Source organism: Spea bombifrons, chromosome 11, assembly GCF_027358695.1.
Source record: "Spea bombifrons isolate aSpeBom1 chromosome 11, aSpeBom1.2.pri, whole genome shotgun sequence".
Lineage (NCBI taxonomy): Eukaryota > Metazoa > Chordata > Amphibia > Anura > Pelobatidae > Spea > Spea bombifrons.
Window position 1 is genome coordinate 16,367,690 of NC_071097.1, and position 25,470 is coordinate 16,393,159.

General features: G+C 39.6%; 2 protein-coding genes across 14 annotated transcripts in view; one reads left to right on the forward strand and one right to left on the reverse strand.

Moving 5' to 3' along the window:
* NDUFV1 (NADH:ubiquinone oxidoreductase core subunit V1) overlaps positions 1 to 25,470 on the reverse strand; it is a 587,185-nt gene that overhangs the window by 326,705 nt on the left and 235,010 nt on the right. The gene's annotated exons all lie outside the window — the stretch shown is intronic.
* The window catches only part of CAMK2G (calcium/calmodulin dependent protein kinase II gamma), a 125,271-nt gene that overhangs the window by 71,711 nt on the left and 28,090 nt on the right, over positions 1 to 25,470 (forward strand). For 7 of the 13 annotated variants that reach the window (XM_053450575.1, XM_053450567.1, XM_053450563.1 and 4 more), the window contains exons 4-13: positions 330 to 384; positions 2,088 to 2,153; positions 11,020 to 11,092; positions 13,272 to 13,374; positions 13,589 to 13,672; positions 13,820 to 13,914; positions 14,599 to 14,721; positions 16,162 to 16,245; positions 17,070 to 17,112; positions 24,271 to 24,333. In XM_053450575.1, the coding sequence (XP_053306550.1) occupies positions 330 to 384; positions 2,088 to 2,153; positions 11,020 to 11,092; positions 13,272 to 13,374; positions 13,589 to 13,672; positions 13,820 to 13,914; positions 14,599 to 14,721; positions 16,162 to 16,245; positions 17,070 to 17,112; positions 24,271 to 24,333 (789 nt within the window). The remainder of the gene's footprint in view (positions 1 to 329; positions 385 to 2,087; positions 2,154 to 11,019; positions 11,093 to 13,271; positions 13,375 to 13,588; positions 13,673 to 13,819; positions 13,915 to 14,598; positions 14,722 to 16,161; positions 16,246 to 17,069; positions 17,113 to 24,270; positions 24,334 to 25,470) is intronic. The other 6 variants (XM_053450570.1, XM_053450565.1, XM_053450566.1 and 3 more) reach the window with 1 other exon arrangement.

Consider the following 25,470-nt stretch of genomic DNA (forward strand, 5'->3'; position numbering starts at 1 on the left):
TTAGAACAGACACACTGTATTAGCCCAAGGGGAGATTGAGTTATAGTTAAAGTTACTTTTTACTTTTTAAGATACTTTTTATGTGGGCCTTTGTTGCAAAATATGCCAGGTAAAAAAAAAAAGCTTACAGGACCCCCATAGATCAAACACATAAGAATTACTTGTATTTGGAAGATTGTAACATCCAGTCACTTATCATTTGATAACGGAGAAGTCATGTGGATGGTTAAATTGTGCCATTAAAACATACTATTTTGTTCTATTTCTACATATTCTGCTTGAAGGTTAATGCGGATGGCCAGCTTACATTTTATTTTCTCTCTCCGCAGTTCGTCTCCATGAGAGTATTTCAGAAGAAGGGTTCCATTATCTTGTTTTCGACTTGTAAGTATTTCCCTGTAAGATCTGCGTTAATTACTGTTTAGTGAGCAGCGAAAGAATATAAAATAAATCTAGAACATCAAATCACTTGCCTGTATCTGCAATGCCGTTATTTATATACAGGGAATAACGACAACTGTAAAGCTTTTTAATTAAAACTTGTAGGTTGTTAACCTCTGATCATGTTAGTTTTGTGTGTTTTACTTATTCATGTAATGATCCTACCATAAACCGAAAGATGATGCTTTAGTGGAATAAAGAAGCTATATCTGTCGTGTAAAGATATCTTACTTTGTTTGGACTATTTATGTATATAGGGAACACACCCAGGCTTTGATCAAATTTAAAACCAAAATAACTGTCCCATGTTTCATGTTATGCTCTAAGTGCCTTAAAACAGGCAACAAGCCCATTGCACCCATCAGCACAACAATCAGAGTAGAGCCCTGCGCGGGACTGCTTTTTTAACCCCGCTCCCTCTGACTTTTTGCCCTATCCTACCCGCTCCCGCAATGTGGGTGTTCCGCTCCCGCCACATTTTTGCCCAATCCCGCCCGCTCCTGCCACATTTGTGGCCAATCATGCCCACCTCCTTACCTGAACTGCAGATTTCCCGCGCAGTCCCGCAAGGATGCCCTCGAGTTGCTCCCTCACAGCGTCTCTTCTCTTGCTCCACCCAGGAACAAGGCGGAGTCACGGGAAGTGACATCACGTGACTCCAGTTTGTTCCTGGGCGGAGCAAGAGAAAGAGACACTGCAAGGGAGCAGCGCGAAGGCAGCCTTGCGGGACTGCGCGGGATTACTGGGACCCGCAGGTACAGTGCCTGACCGCCCGCTCCCGCCCGCAGCACCAGCAAGACCGCCTTCGCCCGCACGTTTTTTTGGCGGGACCCGCCTCCCAATGCAGTCCTCTAACTCAGAGTACAGAGATAGAGGGAACAGTGCAGTCAAATAATGATGGTGTGACAGAACCCTCCATCATTGGGGCCACTGGAGGGGCCTGAGAGCAAGACTCCTCCCTACTGACTATAGGCCCTGGATTTGTAAAGACCAGGGAGTGACAGCCATAGTTTCAGTTTAATGTTTGACTCTTCTCCCCACCCCATGGTGTACTAATATGCCTACCCAGAAACCCTTGCAGTGGTGGCAGCATTACATGATACGTGTGTTTAAAATGCCTCTTGAATCTATGAAGAGACCAGGGACTGAGTTTTTAGAAAAAACAGACATTACCCCCTTTAAGGTGACACCTTGTCCTTTTTCACAATACACATTCAAAGCGCAAGCCCCAGTATGTAAATACAGATACAGGTCATCTGACCCAGGCTGCAGAGACAGGGCAATTTTCGAGCTTAGCCATTAGTGTGCAGATCTTCAGTGATATAAGTGTAAAGATGCTATTTCACTTCCTTTGTCACTAGAGCTTGGATATGACCTAATTTGTCCTACTACCTGTGCTTATGTTTGTGTATATAAAACTATATCCCAAGGCTACATCTCAAGGCTATCTTGAAGCAGCTATATCTGTAGATCTGCCTCACTGATCCTCACCAATCTCCTCTACTGGTGCAAGTATTGTATTGAAAAGCTTATCCGGCTGCCAGGAACCCAATAGAACATTATTGGACCTTGTTATAGGAATGCTCTAGGCTTTAAAATGTGCTGTGAATTATAATTTGTCTGTTCTCTTTTTCTGTATTACTAAGGGTCACTGGTGGAGAGCTGTTTGAAGACATTGTGGCAAGAGAATATTATAGTGAAGCAGATGCCAGGTGAGGACAAATGTGTCGAATCACAAGGACAAGGGAAATCTATGTGTTCAGTGTTTCAGCCTTCCGAAAAAAACTTCACCTCCGGAGCATGTGTACAGGGGTGTGATGTGTGACGAAAATATGCTGTGTCTCCACATTCATGTACAAATATGCATCTATTGATTTTTCTGCATCTTTGTTCCAGAAGCCATCAGTTTTAGTTTTCACATAATGAAGAGGTAAAATTAATGTACTGTTGGGTTTATGCATTTAACTATGCTTTTGTTTATTCATTTGATAAGGACCAATCTTTTTAACACCAACAAAAAATAGCATTATCACAAATATACAAAACACTGTAAAACTTTCTGATCCAATAAAATGAGATAACAGTAACAGATTATTACTGGAATATTAAATTTTCCATTTCAAATAACTAGCAGTTACACACAGTGCACAGATGCAGGCGTTCACAAATGCATGTTGTGCATTATCAATATTGTACAATGCAAAATTTGCATGCTGGTCATGGTGCTGTATTTATTCTTTGGGGCTAGACCATGAAGCACATACAAGCTTCAAGTATACTGTTTATAACATGTATGCATTCTGAGTAGTTAAGCAATGCATCTTGTGAAAGCACATCTAAAAAAAAGAAACTCACACCTTTAATGTAACTGGGCAACTGGCCACCAAAAATGATGCAAAATCACAGTGTCTTGATTGAAGGGGATATTGAAGTCTGTAACGAGAACAGACCCATAAAGCAGAATGAACGTCAGTATGACAGGTCTTCCAGCTTCTGTGTTCTACTAAGTAGGAAATAAATTAATTGAAACTGCATATTTTATTTGTAAGTGTGGCATATGGTTGGCGCTGACATATTGCTAATCCTCAAACAGTCTTGAATTTTAAAAAATAACAGGCTTTGCCAATAAAATACATTCTGGGCAGAAATGTGCTTTTTGCTGCCAGCTTTACGCATGTATTACTATTTATATTTCAGTGTAGTTTCATTTTTTGACTTGTCACAAATGTCTCAAAAACAAGAGGAGGAACCACCACCTGCTTGCGGGCTCTCAATATTACGTTAAGGGGGAACATGGGTGTGAAAAGTAAGCTTACAGGCTTACTCACCACTGTTGTCTGAACTTGGGTAAGCAGGTCGATTAGAAGCCCTGTTGCAGGGTATGCCAGAGACATTTTGAAGGAATTTTGTAGGAAGGTACAGAAACACACCGAAGGCTGTATTGGAGTAAGCTGACAAGACAGGTAAGGGGAACACAGGACTGGTCTTGACTGGCAATAGGGCTGGAAAAGCCCTTTGGGCAGGGCACAGGGCTGGAAAAGCCCTTGGGCAGGGCACACGTTGTCAGACAAGCCGGGTCAGAACCAGAAAGAAAAATCAATGCCGAATCGGAATCCAGGAGCAGAGTCAGAACAAGCCAGGTCAATACCAGGAGATCATGAATAAGAGCAAGGTCAGGACAAGCCATCAGGGAATGCCATTTTCTTTAAAACCATAAAGAAGATATTCATGGGATACACGATCAAAAGCTTTTTTAAAATCAAAAAGTTTTTTTTACGGTCTTGCTGATACCAGATCAGATCACGTAATTCACTAAGGTGTTCCCAGATAGCACGTCCTGGGATACCACAGTGAATGACCTTCTCTATTACAGCTTTTGTTCTGTTAGCTAAAATCTTGGCCATAATTTTATAGTCAACATTCAGTAGGGTGATAGGCTTTCAGTTCTCTAATTCTGATGTATCACCCTTCTGAAGAGGGTAACTCCCTGGGTATTAAAAGGCCTGGTACTGGGGACTTACCAGCAGCTTTTAATTCCATCATGCAATTCGATTAACGAGAGCTTTCCTTTTAAAAGGAACAATCTCTAACCTTCCATTTCTAAAATTAGGTCTCTCTTTTGAGATATTTGTTTAAAAAAGAAGTGCGTGTACTTCTCTCCTAGCTCTAAGTGCTTTACCCGGGCATTATTGCATTAAAAATAATTTATTTACCTTTAAAATCTAAAAGCTTTTTAATCTCCTTTTAATTAAAAATCAGTTTGTCAGTATTGCTTACACCAGCCTCTCTCAACTTAAAAAGAGTTTGCAAACACACATTAAGTTCTTTAAAAACGTGTTTGCTCTCTTTTTTCTTCCTCTTGCCAGAAAAAGTAAAAAAAAAAAAAATCTCAATCTTGGCCTTCATGGTTTCCCACCAGTCCAAAACGTTCTGATTTGGGTCTTTCTGGTTAAAAGTTAAAATGCTAGTTTCTAAAAGATTACGGTCTGAGAATACATGATCCTGGAAATTAAAACCAGAAGAGGACAACATAAAATCAATTCGGGAACGGCCATTAGACCATGTATATTCTGGGTCAGAGGGTTTTAAATGCCTCCACACATCTTTCCATTTAAAATCGGCAATAAAAATTTTAGGCTGGTGAGAAGTTCTATCTACCTTTTGGTTCTCATCCCCTCCACTTTTATTTTCACCCGGTAATATACAATTAGTAATATACTAAATCGTTTTTTAATCTTGCCTCACATGCTGGACTCAGTTGTGCATACAACCAACCATCCATTACATACAGATATCAGATCACCTTCCGATAGAACTGACTCTCCCCCTATAGCCGGAGCAGCCATATACTCCCTATTGGTACTTTTGGTCTCACTTGAGTTCCAGAGACCATTTGAAAACTTTTCTTGAAGGTACACGATATCTTAGAACACACAGATAACACGCTGTTTTTCTGAGAGATGGCCAAAGCGATATTAAGGGGGCATTTAATCTACTACACTGCTAGGATTAAAAAACTAATAAATTGTCTCCTTACAAAGCTTTCTTCGTTTAACAGAATAAATAATCCCAGGAGAACAGGGAAAAGTATGTTCATCGTAAACAACTGCTTGATACACTCTTATACCTAAAGGCTCAAATCCAAGTGGAATATACAAAGAATAAATTCTTAAGTGGGGAAACAAGACTGGATGCCGGCTGGCAGCCATAGTGAAACACAAAACGCCCTGGGATCACTATCTTGCATATTAGAGCTACACTAAACAGACTTATCACAGACCGACATGACCTCTTTGAGCAGTTTTGGGAACACTGCTATATAGGGCAGAATCAGATGATTTTGCCATGAGATTAGACCTGTTGGACAGCACTGGCCTCCAAAAATTTACTCCTCAACAATCTCCTTAATGTCCTGATCGCAGAGAGGATGTTTAAGTCATCAAAAATGTAAATAACACCCCAGGGCCCGGCGGTTATTCTGCAGAATTTTATAAATTGTTGTTGCCTCACAGTATGCCCCATCTGGTAGACCTTTACACTTTACAATGAAATATGGTCGGGGGAAACCTGAGAGGTCCTTCACTAGTTACTTGATATAGACCCGTTACCCTATTAAATCAAGACGTGAAAATCTTATCAACTCTCGTGGCAAACAGGCTGTAGTCTTTTATGATTGTGCACGGTAAGCATTCAGTTGCTGGCATACCTGCTTCAATAGCAGCTACGTGCCTGCCAAAATCTACCAATACCATGACCAAAATTTTCTGAATCCGATCGTCAAATTATATGATAACCTGTTTATTAAATTTGGTGTCAATGGCTTGGAATCAAGGGACCTTTGGATGGCTAGAGGTGTCCGTCAGGGGTGTCTGCTGCCACCACTGCTCTTTAATATCAGCTTGGACCTCTTCATTAGAGCATTGTGCAATTGGGCAACTTTTGAAGGCATTCGGATGGGTTCCAGGATTATCAAGATAATTATGGCCTTTGCTAATAACTTACTTATAACTTCTATACGCCTGGGGTCCCCTCTCAGGGCTACAAATAAATTTGGAAAAATCGCAGGGGCTCTTTCTTCACTCTGCTATTCAACCCCCAGGTTTATAGGCACGGGGTATTATATGGGGCATCAGAATGACAAAAGATCTGAGGGACTTGTATCACCGGAACCACTCTCAGCTTATAGCCAGCATCCTGTCTGAACGTACGGGTTTATGGCACTTCATTTGACCTTTTAATGTCAGGTAGCCCTTATCGAAATGGTAAGCTTCCCCAAGTTGCTTTACCCTCTTCAGGTATGGCCATTACTTCTCACTAGCCAGATCTACATATTCTCAATATTACATTCTTAAAGTACATATGGAGAAACACCCAGAATTGGTCTCAAGAAGTTTCCAGAAGAGGCAGTCTGGAAGCCTCTCCTCTTTGAGACTGTAAAAGCATGGAAACTATTTAGACTTGTCCGTTTTTCTGCCGTAGGTTGGCAACCCAGGTTTCCATAAGGGGAATGTGCATAACATATTTAAATGCTGGAAGCAAGGGACTTGACACAATTGACAAAACATCAAACAAATTATCACGCATGCTGACTGTGTCCTTATTTCCGGGCATATCCATACCTGTTTTCCACTTCTTCCAAGCTATGAACTTTGTAGGTTGGTGTGACACTTCACGGACAGGGGTTGTATAATCCTTTGGACGAGATCATCACACGATCCTCTAGTGTATCCTACTTTTCGAGGTTGTTATACGCCTTGCTTAAGTCTGAGACTGAAGTGCAATTATTGCTTACATACCTGGATGACTTATGTATCATCCAATATTGTAAAGTTTATTGGTAAAACCCGTAAGCTATTACTCTCAGCTACCCGTGGCAACATGCGTCTTAAATTGGGGCACTGTACCTATATTTCTCTGTTACGTCAGCAGTGTATGGGTGTGCAGGAGACAGCAGATTGCCTCTAATGTCAAACTCCAAAGTCCGTCTTGTATCACTGCCTTTGGTCCTGTTTGTCACGATCTTTTGAGCAGAGGTGAGGGGTTCGCTTGGGCGATTTTGTGCCGGGCAAAGTTACTCTGGAAACTGCATTTCTGAACGTCACCCAGGACTCTTTCCCTACCCACGGTAAATTTACACATAAGATTTTTGCAGCAGTGACACCAGGCGTTTTTAAGACTAAACATTTACTTGTTTCGTACGGACTGGCTGTACACCTCCCTAGAGTAAGAAAAGAAACGTGGAAATCCATTGAAATTTGGAAGGCTTACATTGAGACATTGGACAGACACACAACTAACTATGAAAAGGACTTTTGAACTAACATCATGGTATTGCACTCAGGTAGTGGTGTTAAGCCTCCAATGACATTGGTAATTCTGGTAATTCTAGGCGATAGAGAAGATGATGTCAGTGGTGGATTCCTTGTGGGTTTCTGCTGTGGAGAGACACTAGTGTGTGGTCAGGAGTTTCTATTTGTTAATTTTGTTAATTTAGTTTAATTCTTTTGTGTTAAAGATGAAAAAGTAATGCCTTTTTTAACTGCTCTCAATTTCTTATATCGGTGATATAGCATGAAATATTGCCTGTTTGTTACCCACGTATTTGATGTGTCATCTGTATAAACAGATTCCCATGCATATGTACAGTTTCATATACCTGGTCAACTGTTTGCAGAAATATGCTTTGCTAGATGCTTTATTGTCCTACCCACCAGCACCAGCTTATTTTGCTAGAAATTTCCAAACAGCTAAACTTGCTTAGTTATGAATCATGGATGCTTGCAGCGGCCTACAATCACCACAACACTGTGTGCCAAATAGACAGTTTACTATGCCTCCATTGTGATTTCTGCATCAATGCAAAGCCATATTAAGAGCACTTCAGGGCATGGTAACGGTATCAAGGTAGCACCACCGGTTTTGTGTATGACTCAGTAACACATAAGCAGAGGTCGCTGCTTCTTTTGATTGAAAAAATGACATAATTCCTCAAATTGGAGTTCCAGCCATCTAATGCACTTAAACCCCATTAGGGCAATGATTTATTTTTTTTTACTCTGATGTTCTTTTGGGACAAGAGATCTTTAAAAACTTTTACTATGATGTTTTTTAGAAACTGTTTGTTTAAAATGATTACAATTAAATAAATAGATGAATTGCCTTTTCTTTGGTTTGTCTATCACAATTCACAAGTCAACTAGTCCAGCTAAAGAGAACTGTCTCAAAATACATTCATGCATTTGTCCTAATTTTGAAAATACTCCACATGCCTAGGATTTTTTATGTATTTTCTGGTAGCTTTGGGTCCTATATCACAAGGAACAAACTTTTTTGTAGAAATATTTTTTGAACAGTGATATTACAGGAAACATTATTTAGGACACATGGGAACTTTGATTTGTTTTATGTATGCGGTCTGTTGGACCTGTTGTGCATTCGTTCTTGTTTGAAAGGTAGTAAGTGCAGGTTAAAACTGTGTTTTGAATAGTTTTAGTTAATCTAGTCTCATGGATACGTGAAATCACTATGCTAACGCAGTGCTGTAAATCACAGGATGCATGAAAAAAGTATTTTTCCCAGAAGTTGTAGTTGTTGTGTTCCTTTCTACAGGGAGTTTTTGTAAAACGAAAAAAAGGGGAGATTTTTTTCACTTATCTGTTAAATCCGGTCCCAAAGGCATAGAACATCTCAGAACAGAGGAAGTCTTGTTTGTCCTACAAAGCATGATTGAGAGAGTACCCACTGATAGGCTGCATGTATCTGACAGGGAGGGGAGAAGAATTGGAATTGAGTTCTACCAAGGACACATTCCCAAAAGAAGTTGCTATTTGTGCCAGGCACTGAGACACTTAAAGACTTTGTCCATTTTTGGACAAGATGTTGCACGCACAGCTAGTCTCTCTCATTACAGAGTTTAGGTGGTATTTGGGGACCTCATGCTGTGCCTTCTGTGCTATGGAAACCTCTTGGGAAACATAAATTCTTCATGGAAAACATGTTTTGGCTGAATAGCAAGCGGAAATGAAGAATTTAAAGCAGACTTGATTTTCAGGACCTGTTGTGTTACAGTTGGCTGAAAACAATGGGAATTGTAGTCTACTAAGTGCTGGGGAAACTACTGGTTGGCCAGTCACAGTTGAGTGACATGGTCCCTCCAAATTTTCTTGAAGGTTGTGCACAGTCTTCCTTTCATGTATTTTAATCCCCCCCCCCCCGACAGAATGTTGGTAATGTGTCCTGCATTAATGCAGCTGTACTCTATTGCAACTAAACAATATTTATACATCTTCCAACATATTTATTGGTCAAAGAGGGAGAACTTTTAAGGCTTGTGATTAAGAGCAGGGCTTTACAACACATAATGTGACTAGTGATAGCTATTTATGAGAGTAAGGCATTTAAAAGAATGTTTCCCATTTTTACACATTAATTTCAACACTTTTTCTGTTTCTAACACAGTTACCTTCGCTCTAGAGCTCTGTGATACCCTTGTACCTTGCGAACACATGGACCTTCGATAAAAGATTTTAATGAGGAACACTTGGGAGGCATTCATTCAGCTCCTCCCTTAGTAGAAATATACATATTTTCTGGCCCTGGCACAGTGGCCTCTTAATGTAAAATATATTCTTTAGTCCAGTGGTGTGTTCATTGTAAACATAACCCTTCCCAGGTGTACAATAATACAAGATACAAGGGCCAATTTCATTGGGAAACAATAAAACATGAATTACATTCTGTTGCATTTTCCAGACAGGATATCTTAAACTGCACGAATAGCTGAAGATTTAAGTGTTGATATAGGTGGTGTCTATGTATGGTTAGTTAGTAGTATATATTACATATATAAGACAACAGTGTGGGAATGTCTTTAAACATTTTTATTTATTATTCAAGGTAAATGTTCTCTTTCTTCTTTCTCTGACACAGGTTATATATATATATATATATATATATATATATATATATATATATATATATATATATATATATATATATATATATATATATATATATATATATATAGCATTATACACATTACATGGTGAAAGGACACTTAGAGACATCTGACTATAAAATTCTTTGAATTCTGTTTTCTTCCTGGAATGCACATCTTGCATTCTGTTCAGTTCCCATCATAGGCTACAGAACAGGGCACATCTAGTTCTGCTTCAAGATGCTAGCAGCTGTCCTTGGAAGCATGCAAGTGTGGACATGAAGTTCTGCATTCATAAAATAAACATGCAGTCAGAATATAGGGTTTAATTTTCATGCTCTATTCTGGGGCCCTTGGATGGGGTACTTTTATTATCAGAAAAATAACCTTATGGTCAATGGAATGATCCAGTCAGCAGAGCAGTACCATTTATTGCTATGCCGCAAATGCCACTTTTTACATTTTGCTCCAGAATCATGCTTTATACATGGGAAAAACACTATGGAACCCCTTTTCTACTGTGAAAAGTTTAATAGATATAGTCCTATTTGATAGCAATACACTGCTTCTGTAGTTTGGCAGAGGGGATCTCTTAAGCTGTGCTTCTTTCTCCACAACTCTTCAGAGAGGGGTCCATGTTGGTGTAATGGTCAGGTGTCCCAATACTTTTATAGTCTATAGTCTACACGAGAAAAAATACTCTCTGCCCAAACATTTCTTCCATTATGAACAGATTATCGCAATGTTGTGTTTTTGGTGCTGTGATTGCTCCAGGGAAAATAGATGTTAGTATTAATAGGTATCAGTCTGCACCAATTAAAGACAAGGTTAAATGATATTGTGGGGGGTGGGGGTTTAATCCCTATAGAACATAACCATATATGGGAACTCTTAAGGTTTGACCCGAAGTTTGCTGGTTAAGCCATGCTACTCATGGTCAGTTTCTTATATTTCTCTGGGCAGTGGAGCTGTGTTTACCCATACCTGCTCCTTGCCTACTCATACCCACTCAATATGGGTAGAGGTGGATTCACAGGTCAGGTATGACCATAACTTTCAGAGTCATGTCTTTATTGCCACATGGAAATCTAGTGGATATCATATACTCTTAAATCTCATCCTTCCTTTCTTTGTTTCTGCAGCCACTGTATTCACCAGATCCTGGAGAGCGTAAACCATATTCACCAACACGACATTGTTCACAGGGACCTGAAGGTACTTGATTCCGTCTAGATTGTATAATTCTGAATAAAATCATATCGTTACTAGACTGTTACTCAGCTTAAAAAGTAGTGTTTTAGGGATGATTCCAGAAATAGTTTCATGAATTGAACATACGCATATGTATAGAAGTGCAGTAACGTGCATTATGCCTAAACGTCTGTGATTGCTAGGGCACGCAGACAGATTAGCTAACAGACGATGCATGCTGTCACCAAAATATACCACGTTTGGCGTGGCCATCTTTCATCCCCCTGTACTGTACCATACATCACACATTAACTAGCTAGTATTATAAAAAACCAAAGTAGAGGAGAAAGTGTGAGAAAAGCTAGAGATCCATGCAATTGCCTTCTGCAGAAGAGTAAGCACTAAATGCATTAGGGGGATTTAACCATACACTGAATATAGTAGTTGTGCAATCCAAGACCAAAGCAGTAGTGTTTTAAGCATTTTATTAATAGTATTGCATACTAAAGCAGAATTTAAGTAATATATTTCATACTGGTGTGTAGATTCTGAATTATGAAAAATAAGTGTCAGGACTTTACATTGTGGTTGCTGATGGGGTAGAAAGTATCCCAAAATTTGACTGTGTTCATTTATGGAATACCAGACAGTGTATTAACTTAAATAAAGCGCTACATTATCTTTATCTGATTGAAATATGCATGTATAAACAATCACTCAGATCAACATGTAGAGCTGAATGGCCTCCTACAGAACTATTAAATGCTATTTTGCCCTCCACCCCCTGACATTTCAGTGTTCCAAAGGCTGTATGGAGCTCTTTGGGTGCTGTCTTTCACTAACAACATTTGTCATAAATGTACAGGAAGATTAAAGCATTCAAACAGCCATCAAATGGTAAGTTTTATGTTTATGGTGTATCTGTAGATTTACAGTGCACTGACATGCACATGTATCTATGGCATTCATGCTAAAGGATATTTAAGGATCATTAAGCTGAACCAGAAGGTTCAGAGGGTGGTGTGGCTGCATTCCAGAAAGCTCTACAGGTCATGAGGGAGCATGTGGCAACTGGATACTGTCGGTGTCCAGATTGGATGACTGTACAGTGTTCTGCCATTTTGCAATCCAAGATATTCGTTACGTACTATTGGCATGTCTACTGAATCTCACCCTCATGCATGTGTTGACCATAACAAGGACTCAGCTGTACATGCTTCCAATGCTAATGACCACCATAAAGACTCGCAAAATGATTGATGGTTATATATCAGGACACAAGTAGAGCAGCTCTGTGGCAAAGGGCACAGTTTGGAGCCATCATCTGTTTCCAAGATGAATGCTCCAAATACTTTGCCTCAAATTATTGGACCGCACAATTTAGACTCTTCAATGAATTTGACATTTTTTTTTATTAACTTGTACACATCACATATTCATTAAATTTCAGCTTTGATTTGATAATTTAATATGATGTCCATGATATGATACCTGATTATTTTAAATCCTGCAGATTAATTGTATAGTGGTGATTTGTCATCCACCCTGGGAACAGACCCAGTTCTTTGCAACTTAGTCTATGCTGCTTAAAAGTATATATTAAACTAAGATGAAACCCTAGAAATATGTTTTGGGTACCAGCTGTAAATACCATGTAATTTGTTGTAAATCTATATGTCCTTGATTCTAGGAGTTCTTTGTCCAGAATATTATAGTTCACTTATGCTTTTTTGAGGTTTCTGCAAGAATATACCTAAAGCACAAATTATGCTCCTACTCTGGCAACATTTGTGTCTTGATGTCCCTTTGCTATGTCTGGCTTATTGGAGCTCACTGGCTTTGATGCAACCAAGCTTAATCTTTCTCCTTCTTGATGTAGCAGAAGTTCTACCACTTCTCTTCTTGCAGCATCAGTACCTTCTTGTGCATAAGTCTCTTGAATAATCCTATGATAGGCAAGCTGGGATAGTGGGTCTTATATGAGTAGGCACTTAAATGGCTGTTCAGTTTTGAAATTGGAACGGCAGGATTGCCACCTAGTGCCACCTCTGTGTTACTGTGGAAGTGTTTGTCAAAAAGCATAAGCTCATATATTTTGTGCTGCGCAGTATTCATACTGCCACTTGTAGAAATGAAGGGCATCGACTAATGTGTTGCACAAGCTAATATAATAATTATAATATTAATCTATGTTTATCTACAGCCAGAGAATCTGTTGCTAGCCAGTAAATGCAAGGGGGCTGCGGTGAAATTAGCTGATTTTGGACTCGCCATAGAAGTCCAGGGTGACCAGCAAGCATGGTTTGGTAAGACTGAACATTTTATGTCTACCGTTTTGCCCATTTGCGTGATGCCACTTATAGAAGTGGTTGTTTATTTGACCTGCTACAAATCACCTGTAAGAAAACTGTACCGTGGGTCAAGAACTGGTATTGCATGTTTTGCCTGCATAACCTTTCCTTGAGTGATGTTTTTATAGATATTAAACGGTAAAGGTGTAAATACTTGTCTTTATGGCAGGGTTTGCAGGGACACCAGGATACCTCTCACCAGAGGTCTTGAGAAAAGACCCCTATGGGAAGCCAGTTGATATCTGGGCATGTGGTAAGAAGCCAACTTTATCATATTTTTTACTCATTTTCTTCGCTTCAGTAATATTTTTTTATCCCCTAGATTATTATGACCATTTGTACCAAGATCTAGAAAATGCAATTGTTACTGGTAGACACTGTTTCTCCTTTTGTTTTACAGGAGTGATTTTATACATACTACTAGTAGGTTACCCTCCGTTCTGGGATGAGGATCAACATAAGCTATATCAACAAATAAAAGCTGGAGCATATGATGTAAGAATGGTTGCATGTTCATGTTAATCAGTGCAGGCTGCTGGAACCCAGGGATGGACAGGGTAGATGACATAAACATTATCTGATGTAGTTTATTGGAACCTGGGGAGTTTGCAAATGTGTTAACATTGTTGTCAGACTTAACCATTTAATGTTTCAGTGGCTTTTATTCAATTTCATTCAATACTAATTTATTATTGGATCATACAAATACACCAGTTGTCAGTGACTTGGAAACATTTCTACACTATTGTAGGACAGCCTTCTGTCTAGCCATAACATGTCTAGCCAGTTTGTGAGGGCGGAATAAAGCATGACTGGCACACTAATGATGTGCTGGATCATTTTGTCCTATAATAGAAATATGGGTATGTTTCATGTACATTTTCACAGTTTTACCCTTTAGCCATAAATAGTCCAAAAAAATAAGATCATGTACAGGGCTGGAAAATAAACTGTGAAAGCTAGTAGACCATCCATGGTAGGATAATGCCTAAACTTAAACTGTCGGGGGACAAATATTTGGCTACACTCATTGTGATCTATTTACCCTAAAAAAGGAGGTTCTATAAGATCATAATCCTTTTAATGGCCTATAGTAAGATTTTTATTCTTCCTACGATCCCTCGTTCTGTCGAGTTCTAAAGTGTCTTGAAAAATGTATTCATTAATTATATCCTATAGTTCCCATCACCTGAGTGGGACACGGTGACCCCTGAAGCAAAGAATTTAATCAACCAGATGCTGACAATAAACCCTACAAAGCGTATTACAGCGGATCAGGCTCTGAAGCACCCATGGGTCTGCGTAAGTCTTGTTGACAATATATGCCTTGTTGAAAAACACCATTTTAATCTCTGAAAAGTGTCTCTGTGATATGCTCCATTTGTTGTGGAAATCATATGCATAGGTCTCCAAGATGATTAGAAATTAATCTTTGTATTATAAATTTATTTTCAGATAGGTTTGGGTGTCTTGTGAATGTATTAAAGAAATTATAATTTCTGATTGTAGTATAAATCCACAGTTCATTTATCCCCTTATCTCCTTCTTAAGGACTTAAGTGACGTGGAGGGAATGAGACACAAGAAAATGGTCCTTGAGAACCAAGGACGTATCCCTTACGTCATGGGGTTTTCACTGGCAGTGATGAGGCTGTCAAATTAAATGTCAGCCCAGTCTCCCCCTGACAGCTGGGACCACAATGTGTGGCCCCAAGCTGTCACATCAAATGTACAATAGAGATTTAAATGCTGTTCAGGCATTTCCTTCCTGCAACATCATCACTGATGTCCTGGGGATCCCTGTGATGCGGGTGCCCTGCCACTGTAAGTCACTGACAGTGTGTGGGTATGCTACAGCCATATGACATAGCTGTCACGGGACTGAACACAGCAATCAGATAGCGCCCCTTAGGATTCCCCTGACTCCTGTAGAGGGGAAGATCACAGGGAAACCCTCTCTACTGCACAGGGGAATCCCCTGATTGCTTTGCTGGAGAACAGATGATGTGCTCATAGGGATCCCTGGGGTCATGAAAGATCTCAGTGGATCTCTACATTGAGCACTGCTCAATAGAGAACAATGTAAAAAATATAAATATATATAAAAAAAAAATATATACCATCATATCTAGCCCTATACCAAAATTAAAAAAATAGAAATATACAATATATGGGGTCATTTAAATTGGGGACAGCTAAACTAACTTGGGTGATACTGCTAAACATAAAATAGTTTGTTTGTTTTGAAGTCACTCAAAGTTTGTGGTGTCTATTTTGCAAAAACAAAACAGCCAGTCCTTAAGAAGTTAAAGGAAACAAGAAAGCTAGTTTTAAAAAACCTGGTAGCATATCATTCAAAAGTTTCATTATCATTGTTTTGTAACTTTACATTTATGGTAGTATCATTCCCATGTGAATGTGATGAGAAACATAAAATCGCTGACATTTTTTAAGTTTCTATCCGATTTTTAATTTTGGTATTTTGAATCAGAAAGCAGCTATTACAAAGATCAGGGCTGCTGCTAAGAGGCTGCATGAAAGAAAAACATGTATGTTGTCCTGGAACAATAGTTTTAATATTTTAAAACAAACTTAGCAAAGATACAATTTGAAAAAAGCAAAACAAAGACTTTGCAGTAAGGAGCAGGCAGTTTTTTTGGTTTTCTTTTTTATATAGCGGTTCTAAATACTATATGCCTCTGATGTATATTTCATGGTATTAAATCAACGTTTTGTGTACCAGCAACGATCAACAGTGGCCTCCATGATGCACAGACAAGAGACAGTGGAATGTCTGCGGAAATTCAACGCCCGAAGAAAGCTTAAAGTGAGTCTTCCTTTTACCGAATATGTAGCTTATTATGTTTGTGCTTAACATTTGACTGTTGACCATTCAGTAACACAAATGACAGTGAGGGCCACATGATAGAAATCAGCTTTGTAGGAATTCTTTAGGTGGCATTCTGATACACTGATGGCTGTGCGTTGTAATCAGCAATTAATTCAGAATATAAATTAGGTAATATTTGAACATCCAGCACTTTAAACTAGACAATGGAAAATTCGTCTTGTGTTTGTTATTATTCATATTCAGCGAAACTCGTCCGTCTCCATCTTTGGTTCGAACGTAATTCGTCCAGTGTTTTCGTTTTTGGATATCCCATTCGTCCGTCTGGTTGCCATGGAAACAAGAAATACATGCGTAGAAGTTGCATTAAAAAGACGAGATTCTCCCTCTCTTAGTGTAGTTAAAACGGCGGCGACGAACGAATGAACGAAGATTTTTGTCTTGTGCACATTCCTTTTTTGTTTCTTTCATCCACTTTTGCATTTGTTTGTTTGTTATTCGGACAATCAGACTAAGCAGTAAAATTCATAATGAAAAAGCATTTGTATGAAAATAAATGTGAAAGTCTCCTATAAATGCACATTGTATATGCTAGTGTTCTATTGACGCACTAAAAAAATATTGCACTGCTAGAAAAGAGGGACATGAAGATTTGGGTATCAAGGAGGACTCTCAAAAATATCATGGAAGAGGGATATCTTAATTTTGAATCTCTGATCGCTCATTGCATATTGCAAGACAACCCACCCCTGCTGCAGTATTACAATAAGTATACCTGATTTAACAATGTCATTTTTTTTCAGGGTGCAATTCTCACAACTATGTTGGTTTCCCGAAACTTTTCAGGTAAGTGTCGTTTGAAACAAGAAAAATGCCTGAGAATGAAATGTATACGTATACAAGACTCCTCGGCTTCATCAGGGCAATATGCCCCTGACAAAGGCAGATCGGTGAAATGCACATCGGCCGCACTGTATGCACTGGCGTAACTACAGGGGTCGCAGCTGTGATGGGGTCCGTGTCTCTAGGGGGTCTGATGTGACCCCCTTGTTCCTGTCTCCCCATGCCAGTTCAAAATAGTTTAGAAAGGGCCCTTCTGATCTGGACTGCATGGATATAGGCCGGTAGGGCACTTTCTAAACTATTTTGAACAAACACGCGGAGGCAGGAACGTATCGGGGTCACGCAGTGTGAGAGCAGTTGGACAGCAAGCTGCAGGAGCAGTGAGAGGTAAGCGGGGTGGGAGGGATGTATGCATATGTGTTTGTATTTAAGTATGCATATGTACGTGTGTGTGTGAGTGTGCATATGTACGTGTGTGTGTGAGCATGCATATGTACATGTGTTTCACGATCCAGGACGGGTAGGTCCCAAACCGCAACGCAGCCGAGAACCTTCTCCGGTATCCAGTCTTGGTCTTCCTTGGTGCGGTACTTCTGAGTGCCCGCGTCCAGCGGGTACTCGTGGTTTTCTTTCCCTGATGCCTCCTCTCCAAAGGGTGGGCGATACACACGCGCGCCGGGCCCCCTTTTTACTCCACACCTCTTTGAAGACGACGTGACGTGCACATCGCTACATCATTGGCTGGGGCAGGGCTTGGGAGCGCAGCAAGCTTAAAAACTGAGCACTGGCTCTCATTCACTGCTGAGTTGTTGTTCTGGCTGAGCTGCTACTCCTGCAGTAGTTATATTACTTTACTTGTTGCTGACTTTGATTGTTCCTGACCACGCTGAATTCTCCATTCCTGACCCGGCTTGTTTGACTATTCTATTCTACTCTGTTGCTGATATTTGTCTGTTCCTGACTACGCTGAATTCTCCATTCCTGACCTGGCTTGATTGACCATTCTATTAGATAGTATACATCTATATATCTACTATTGTTGCTTTTTTCTGCATACTGGATTCCTCATCTGAAGTTCACGTTACAAATGTTAGTGTGTGAGCATGCACGTGTACGTGCATGTGTACGTGTGTGCGAGCGTGCATGTGTACGTGTGTGCGAGCGTGCATGTGTATGTGTGAGCGTGCACGTGCGGTGAGATGGAGACATACAAGTTGATTGGGGGCCCCAGGACAATTTTCACACCAGGGCCCTGTGGTTTCTAGTTATGCCATTGACTGTATGAAGTATTAGAATAATTGTCATTGAGGTCATGCCTAATGTGACCCGTGTATTTACTGGACTTAGCTCACACTAAGCGGTGTAGCTGCAGGCACGCCGTCTCCCCCCTTCCCCTTGGGAGGGTGTGTCTGCATTGCAGCCCTGCTTTTTATGAATCGCTGGCGATTTATTTATTTTTTAACCTGAATGGATTACCACCTGATTTATTTACAGACAGAGTGTAGAAATGCCAATCTCTACACTTAACTTATTGTCTCTAGCTACATGTGGTTTAGCCCTCATGTAGTTTGTTTTGATACACTATTTATACTTGCCAGTGAACATTTTAACCTTTTCAATGCCATCATCTACCGTATTTGTTTGATTATAAGACGACCCTGATTATAAGACGAGCCCCCAAAATATGAATATTAAAAGGTTTCTTTGCCAACCTGCCCCCAGTTATGCACATCTGCCCCAGGGCTTGCCACTCTGCCTCCCTGATATGCCACTTTGCCCCCTATATTCGACTCTGACCTCAAGATATGTCTTATACCCCTCCCTATTTGCCACTCTGCCTCGCTAATATGCCTTATACCCCCTTATTTACCATTCTGCCAGCCAAATATGCCTGAAATCCCCTTATTTACCAATCTGCCCCCCTGATATCCTTTATACCCCCCTATATGCCCCCCAACTTGCATATCTTGACTTGCCCCCCCCCCCAGGCTCCAGAATCCCTGGTGTCAAGTGGGGACAGCCGGTGGATGTCCGTGTGATGCGCGCAGACAATCTCCACTGCTACCCGGGACTTCTGCCAGGCATCTATGACTTAGCACCAGAAGGTCATGTCACGCCTGTGCTCATTCATAGAAGCCCCGGCGAAAATGTCTGGTAGCAGCGGAGGTTGCACGCAGACGTTCACCGGCTGCCAGAGAGAAGCATCCAGGTCTCCTGCAGAGCTGCGGGGGATCCTTCTCTCTGGCAGCTGGGGAACGCTTGCACGATGCGCATAGACAACCTCCGCTGCTGCTTGCCGGTGCTTCTCCTGGGGCAGCGGAGGTTGTCTGCGTGCATCATGCAGACATCCACCGGTTGCCAGACAGGAGGATCCAGGTCCCCTGCAGCGCTGCTGGCGATCTGGATCTTAGTCTTGTAGTCAGACCTAATTTTGAGGTCTGATTATAAAAAAAAACCTTGTCTTATAATTGAGCAAATACGGTATTTATCTTGAGTATTGTTTCAATTATCTATTTTAGTGGACTTTATTATTAAAGGCAGTGTTTTATACTTACAACTTTTGTTAGGACTCCAATCCGTGTTTGTAAGTTAGTTAACCAGTGCAGCGGACAATGAAACTACAAATGGATTTTGTATATGTTGAAGGATACTTTGCCTTGATTTAATCACAAGCACGGGTGTTATGGTTCAGGTTTCCTACTAGTCCTGGTCAATCATAAAATTAATAATTTGGGTTAAAAAAAAATAAAAAAATAAAAAAGGTTTGCACCTTTTTAAACACTGAGATTTATCTTACATTTTCATCCAGGATTTGATAAGTAGTGGGATTGCATGAGTCACTCCTTTGCTGATATTGGCATATGATGTTACTACAGACCCTTGATGAACAGCAAAGAAGTGAGAGGTTATTAAGAGCAGTTTTAATTTACATTCTTCCTCATGGTTACATGGTTCCTCACAATCTTTCTCTTTACCTTTTGTTTCAGACACAAAATGCAAACTTTCTTAGTGTGTCTTTACATTGAATGCATAAGAAATCATTCTAATTCCCTGTTATGGATAGAAAGAACTGTTTGCTCATATTTTAAATGGGTATTTGCATAGACTGTAACTCTTTAAGCAGGAGAAAAAGGCTCAGATTCTTGAAATGATTGAAAGCGCTTGATACATGATTATTAGAGTCCAATGTGTTACACTAGTCTAGCAAGAACAAAGCTCTGTGTTTTTTCTGCTTGAATTTATAGTGTACAAATCCAAATGCAAGTCTAAGAGATGTGGGTGCCTGTTCGTGTGAAATAGAAAGTACACTCTCTTGGAATTGTATTGTTTTACATATCAGAGCATAATATCAATCATCTGTTCCATAGCAGGTCTACAGATTAGGTAAATACAACCTCGGATGAACAACAATACATGAGATATTACACTGTCATGACTTATTCAACAAAAATACAGACAAAATTGAGAAGCCATGTGTGGATAAACTAAGTACACCTTATGATTCAATAGCTTGTTCAACCACATTTAGCAGTAATACCTTGAAGTAATCATTGGGGAGGAATTGTCTTTATGATGCTTTAGTTTGAGGTCTGCAGGCATTTTTTATGCATAGCTCTCTTAACCCCTTATTGTAGTACTCGTTGGGACAATGGCTCTTTTCACATTTTTCAGTGCTGCTGTTTTTTTTAGGACAAGTAGGGCTTTCTTTAGATACCATTATTTTTATCGTATCATCTAATTTACTATTTAAAAAAATGCTAAAATATGGTGATTTTTTTTTGGGGTTAAAAATGACTTTTTCTCACTTTTATTTGAAAAAGCTTTTACTCATCTGCAAAAATGAATGAAAAAAAACTACTAAATAGATTCGACTATTTGTGCTAAGTTTAGAAATACTAGAATACTTTGGTATATAGAGGAGTTCATGGTCGACTCAATGAGGGTCCCAGGTCCAGTGGCTGCAAATCAAGCCCAAATCATCACCCCTCCACCACCATGTTTGACAGTGGATATGAGGTGTTTGTGATGAAATGCTGTGTTTGATTTTCGCTTTGGTCTCATCTGTCCACAAGACATTGTTACATCTTGAGGTTTGTTCTGCTGCAACTTTGCAAACCAAAGCCATTCTGCAGTGTTCTTTTTAGAAAGAGGAGGCTTTCTCTTGCCAGCTTTTTAAGTCTTTTTCTAATTGTGCTATCATGAACCTTAACACTTAACTGAGACCTGCAGAGTCTGAGATGTAACTCTTTGCAGGGTCCTGCTTTCCTGGGAAGATTGTCAACTGTCTTGAATGTTTTTCAGTTTTGAATAATCTTTCTTACGATAGAATGATGGACTTTAAATTGTTTGGAAATGGCCTTATAACCCTTCCAAGTTTGTTGGGCTCCATTGACTTGTTGAAAGCAACTACCAAGAAATGTATTTTTTAATGGGTGTCACTATCTTGTAAGAGGCAACATCTCTCGCAGTGGCCCTTGTGACTGCTCTCCAGAAGGGTGAAAGTGCGTCCTGGGGTTTGTTTTCGGTGCTGCTCAATGCTTTGATGTTGATCGCCTCCTAAGCTCTTTTAAATCAGTTGTCCGCCGACATATTATATATGACAGACATGATGCCCCGGGAAGAGGGCACACGAAGGCCCCTGCTGCAGATTTTAGGTATTGCAGCAACACTGTTTAAGCGAAGAAGATCTTAGCTTTCTAATTTTATTTAGTGCCATGATAAAATTGGCACATCATTGGTCATTAAGAGATTAGAGAACCCTACAGTAACAGCTAGAAACTTGAAGGAATCTTTGTAACTGGTTAACATCTCTGTATGTTTATACTCTGTTCATGAGTCTTCAATATGCAAAACCATTGTACAGGCATGAGGCCCATATCAGGACACTACAGAGGAAGTAGTGTTCTCATCAAGTTTACCAAACATCACCCTGACACTCGACGGTACAGGGAAAATGTTTTGTGGTCTGATGAAACTAAGGTTGAATTTTTCAGAAAAGAACGCTCACCACAATGTATGGCTTAAAAAGCGCATACTCACATGAAAACATCATCCCGGTGATGGTGGAGGGAGCATCATGATTTAGGGCTGCTTCGCTGCCTCATGGCCTGGGCAGCTTGCCATCATTGCCAGGACAATAAATTCTCACGTTTATTAAGGTATCATACAGGATAATGTCAAGGTGGCTTCCCATCAGCTGAAGCTCTGTAGAAGTTGTATAATGCTGCAGGACAATGATCCTAACCATCAAAGTAAATCTACTACAGAATGGTTTAAAAAAGATCCACCTTTTTCAGTGGCCCAGTTATAGCCTAGACTTTAACCCTTTAGAGATGATGTGAAATGACCTCAGTAGAGCCATTCACATCAGACACCCTGAGAAAAAGGCTTAGCTTAAGCAGTTCTGATCAGCAGCTACCTCAACTGGTCCTGCCAATGTATATGTAGGTTTGTTAAGCTTGCAATGTCTGATACACTCATTACAAAGGCTGAGTTATCGTCATTTATATGTAAATAAAATAAACATTTAAGGCTAAGGAAGGCTGGTATCTAGATATTTTATTTGTATATAAAATGTTTTAGCCAAATCCATGTTGGATATGTTCCACATGCAGAATAAAATAGAGCAGTTTAAGGAAAGCATAATAATAATAATAATAATAGTCCTGTATAAGAGTCAGTCTCCATAATGTGACTTAAAAGGATAGTAATGGCAAATGATGAACATGCCATGTTTACCTGGAGTATGTTGTTGTTCTCTTTCATGAGTCATTTAATAGGTATTTTTTACCTGTATTCTGGAAGAGAATACACAAGGGGAAGAGAGGTAATGGTGAAGTGATTTAGTATTTAGTAGGGTAAGAGAGGCGAATGTCCATTTATAGAAGGCATTCTCCTGCTGCCACAATGAATCATCATGGGATCAGTTCTGGTGAACATTACATCCGGATTTATATTTGGGACGTTCCTTTTCCGTGCCAAGTTCTGCAGGGTATAAAGCTGGCCAGTTATTCCTGGGATGTTCTAAAAGTAATTGTGCAACTTAAAACAAATTTATAAATGCATTTAACCATTTAACTGGCTAGGTGTCTGCTGCTACAGAAACCCTAGCTCCTGAAGGACCCCCTTATTTTTCTCCAGTTCTTCTCATAAGTGTCCAGACGTTGTATTACCATAGTGAACCAAGATTGGTATGATTCTTGTGTAAATAAAAATTACACACAGCTTATTGTTAGATTTTTACACTACATGCAAGGACACACTCAAGTCCTGATCTCATTAATAGTATTCTGTATAAAATGCTTGATAAAAGCTACATGGCTATATCAAAAAGCAGTGATTGTTACTTCCTTTGTGAAGGTGTAAAATGCCTGACATCATTCTCCTCCTGTGCCTCCAGACACTGACATAAAAGTACTGGTTTGGTAGAATTTAAATGAGGTGCTAAGGATGATTAATACACTTTTTTTATGAACCCTCCCATACATTTTATTATCTACCATTTCTCCCACCAACTATGGTCAGTCTGCCCCATTCTTAACCTCTCCATGTTTCATTGTTACATATTTATTTTGCTGGTTTATTCTGTTGCTTGATAAGGCCAAGGTGAACTTTGCCAGCACAGAAGAGTTAACATAATTGGATATAGAACACAGTACACAATAATAATAATGCAAAGCAGTGACTTCTAAAAGTCTACCTTCTCCTTCCTTGGCTTTTCATTACTGCATGCTTTATCATTACAAGATGATTTCTACATCTGTTCTGAATCTTGTCATGCACTTGTTACACAATTAAAACGCAAGAAAAGGATTTAAAAAAAACCAAAAACTCAATTTTAATAGTCACTGGAGGAGAAAACTCAATACCTGTTCAGATTTCTAGGCTCTACTTGAGGCTTCCTGTAAAAAAAAAAAAAAAAAAGGAAAAAAGTAAATAACTAGAATATGTCCTTCATCTTCTGTGCTTTGCAAGTTTTCCACAGCCACCTGTCCTTTGCTCTGAAATTAATGTATTTAATCTTAAAAATAAAAGTTATTTACATTGATTTTTTTTTCCTTGTCAACACTAATTTTACTTGCATCTTGCTTTTTCTTGTTGCTGTTTGGGCTTTTATTGTTTTGTTGCGGCTCCTTCCACTGAATGATTTTGTCCAATCAGTTGGCAGGCAGACCTCCGCCCCCGTTGTGGCCGCCACCAGTGCTGCCAACTTGGCTGAGCAAGGTACGTGGCATGAGTTGACCCGTTCCCCAACTACTTGAATTTCAGCCCCTTGTTCCCTATTGACTCCTCCCATCTTTTGGCTCCTTCCTCCCCTTCCACTTCTCCTGCCTCTGATGAAACGGCAAGCTGAATGCCTGCATGCTCAGGGGCAGGACCTGGTGATTTTTTTTATAGTAAATAACCGCATGGAAATTCAGAATCTTTATTGTGGACTTTTGTCCATGTATGATAGTAGGAATTTGCTACTAATCCTGTGCATGCTGGTCATATAAAGTGCCAACATTTTTTTAATTGGCCACGCGGTTGAAGTGGTCAAAAATACCAGAACTGATATACTTCATACTTTGAATGCCTGAACATTCTTCAGCCCCCTTTGCCGCTACAAGTGTTGAGCCTCACACAGTTTGCCTCCAGTAAACGATGATGAGTGAAGAATAAAATGCCTGTACTTAAAACACGTGGATATGAAAGTTGGATGTTCTTATTTTGAGGGCCAGGTCTATATAGTTTCTGACTTCCATCTGGATTAAGATGGAAGAGTAATTACAGCCCAGATTTTTATTCTAAATAAGTCTTATGCCAGTTTCTTGGCTGTTCTATAGGGTTAACTTGAACAAGGGCTACGAAAGAATAGCCTGCAATTAGCTACATTTTAATGATTACCATTGTAATCCACAATAAAAGTTTTCTCAGAAAAGAGGAGCTAGGGTATTGCTATTGCTATTTTGCTATTTGCATCTCGTGTTAGCTAGTTAAAACCAATTCTGAGAAATAACCCAATAATGGTACTTAATGGACTGATACCCATTTCTGATATTTAGACATCACAAACCATTTTTTCTAGATCCAGCCTTTAGTCACTTTCAAACTGCGTATCATTGCATGATGATTTGTGGATTAATCCATGACGCGTGTAACTTAATCAGTGATTAATCAGGGGTAGCCTTGCACATTGAACTGTTCAGTACTAGAGTTGTGATACACAATCAGAGGCTAATTAAGACCAAAATTAATTATAGTAATTACAATAAAAAATGTGTTAAAAAGCTGGTTTCAGTAGTAGTGGAGTAGGTAGAAGTGAAGCCTGAAATATATATCCTGTATAGGTATGTGTTTTATATATGCGGTTTATATATA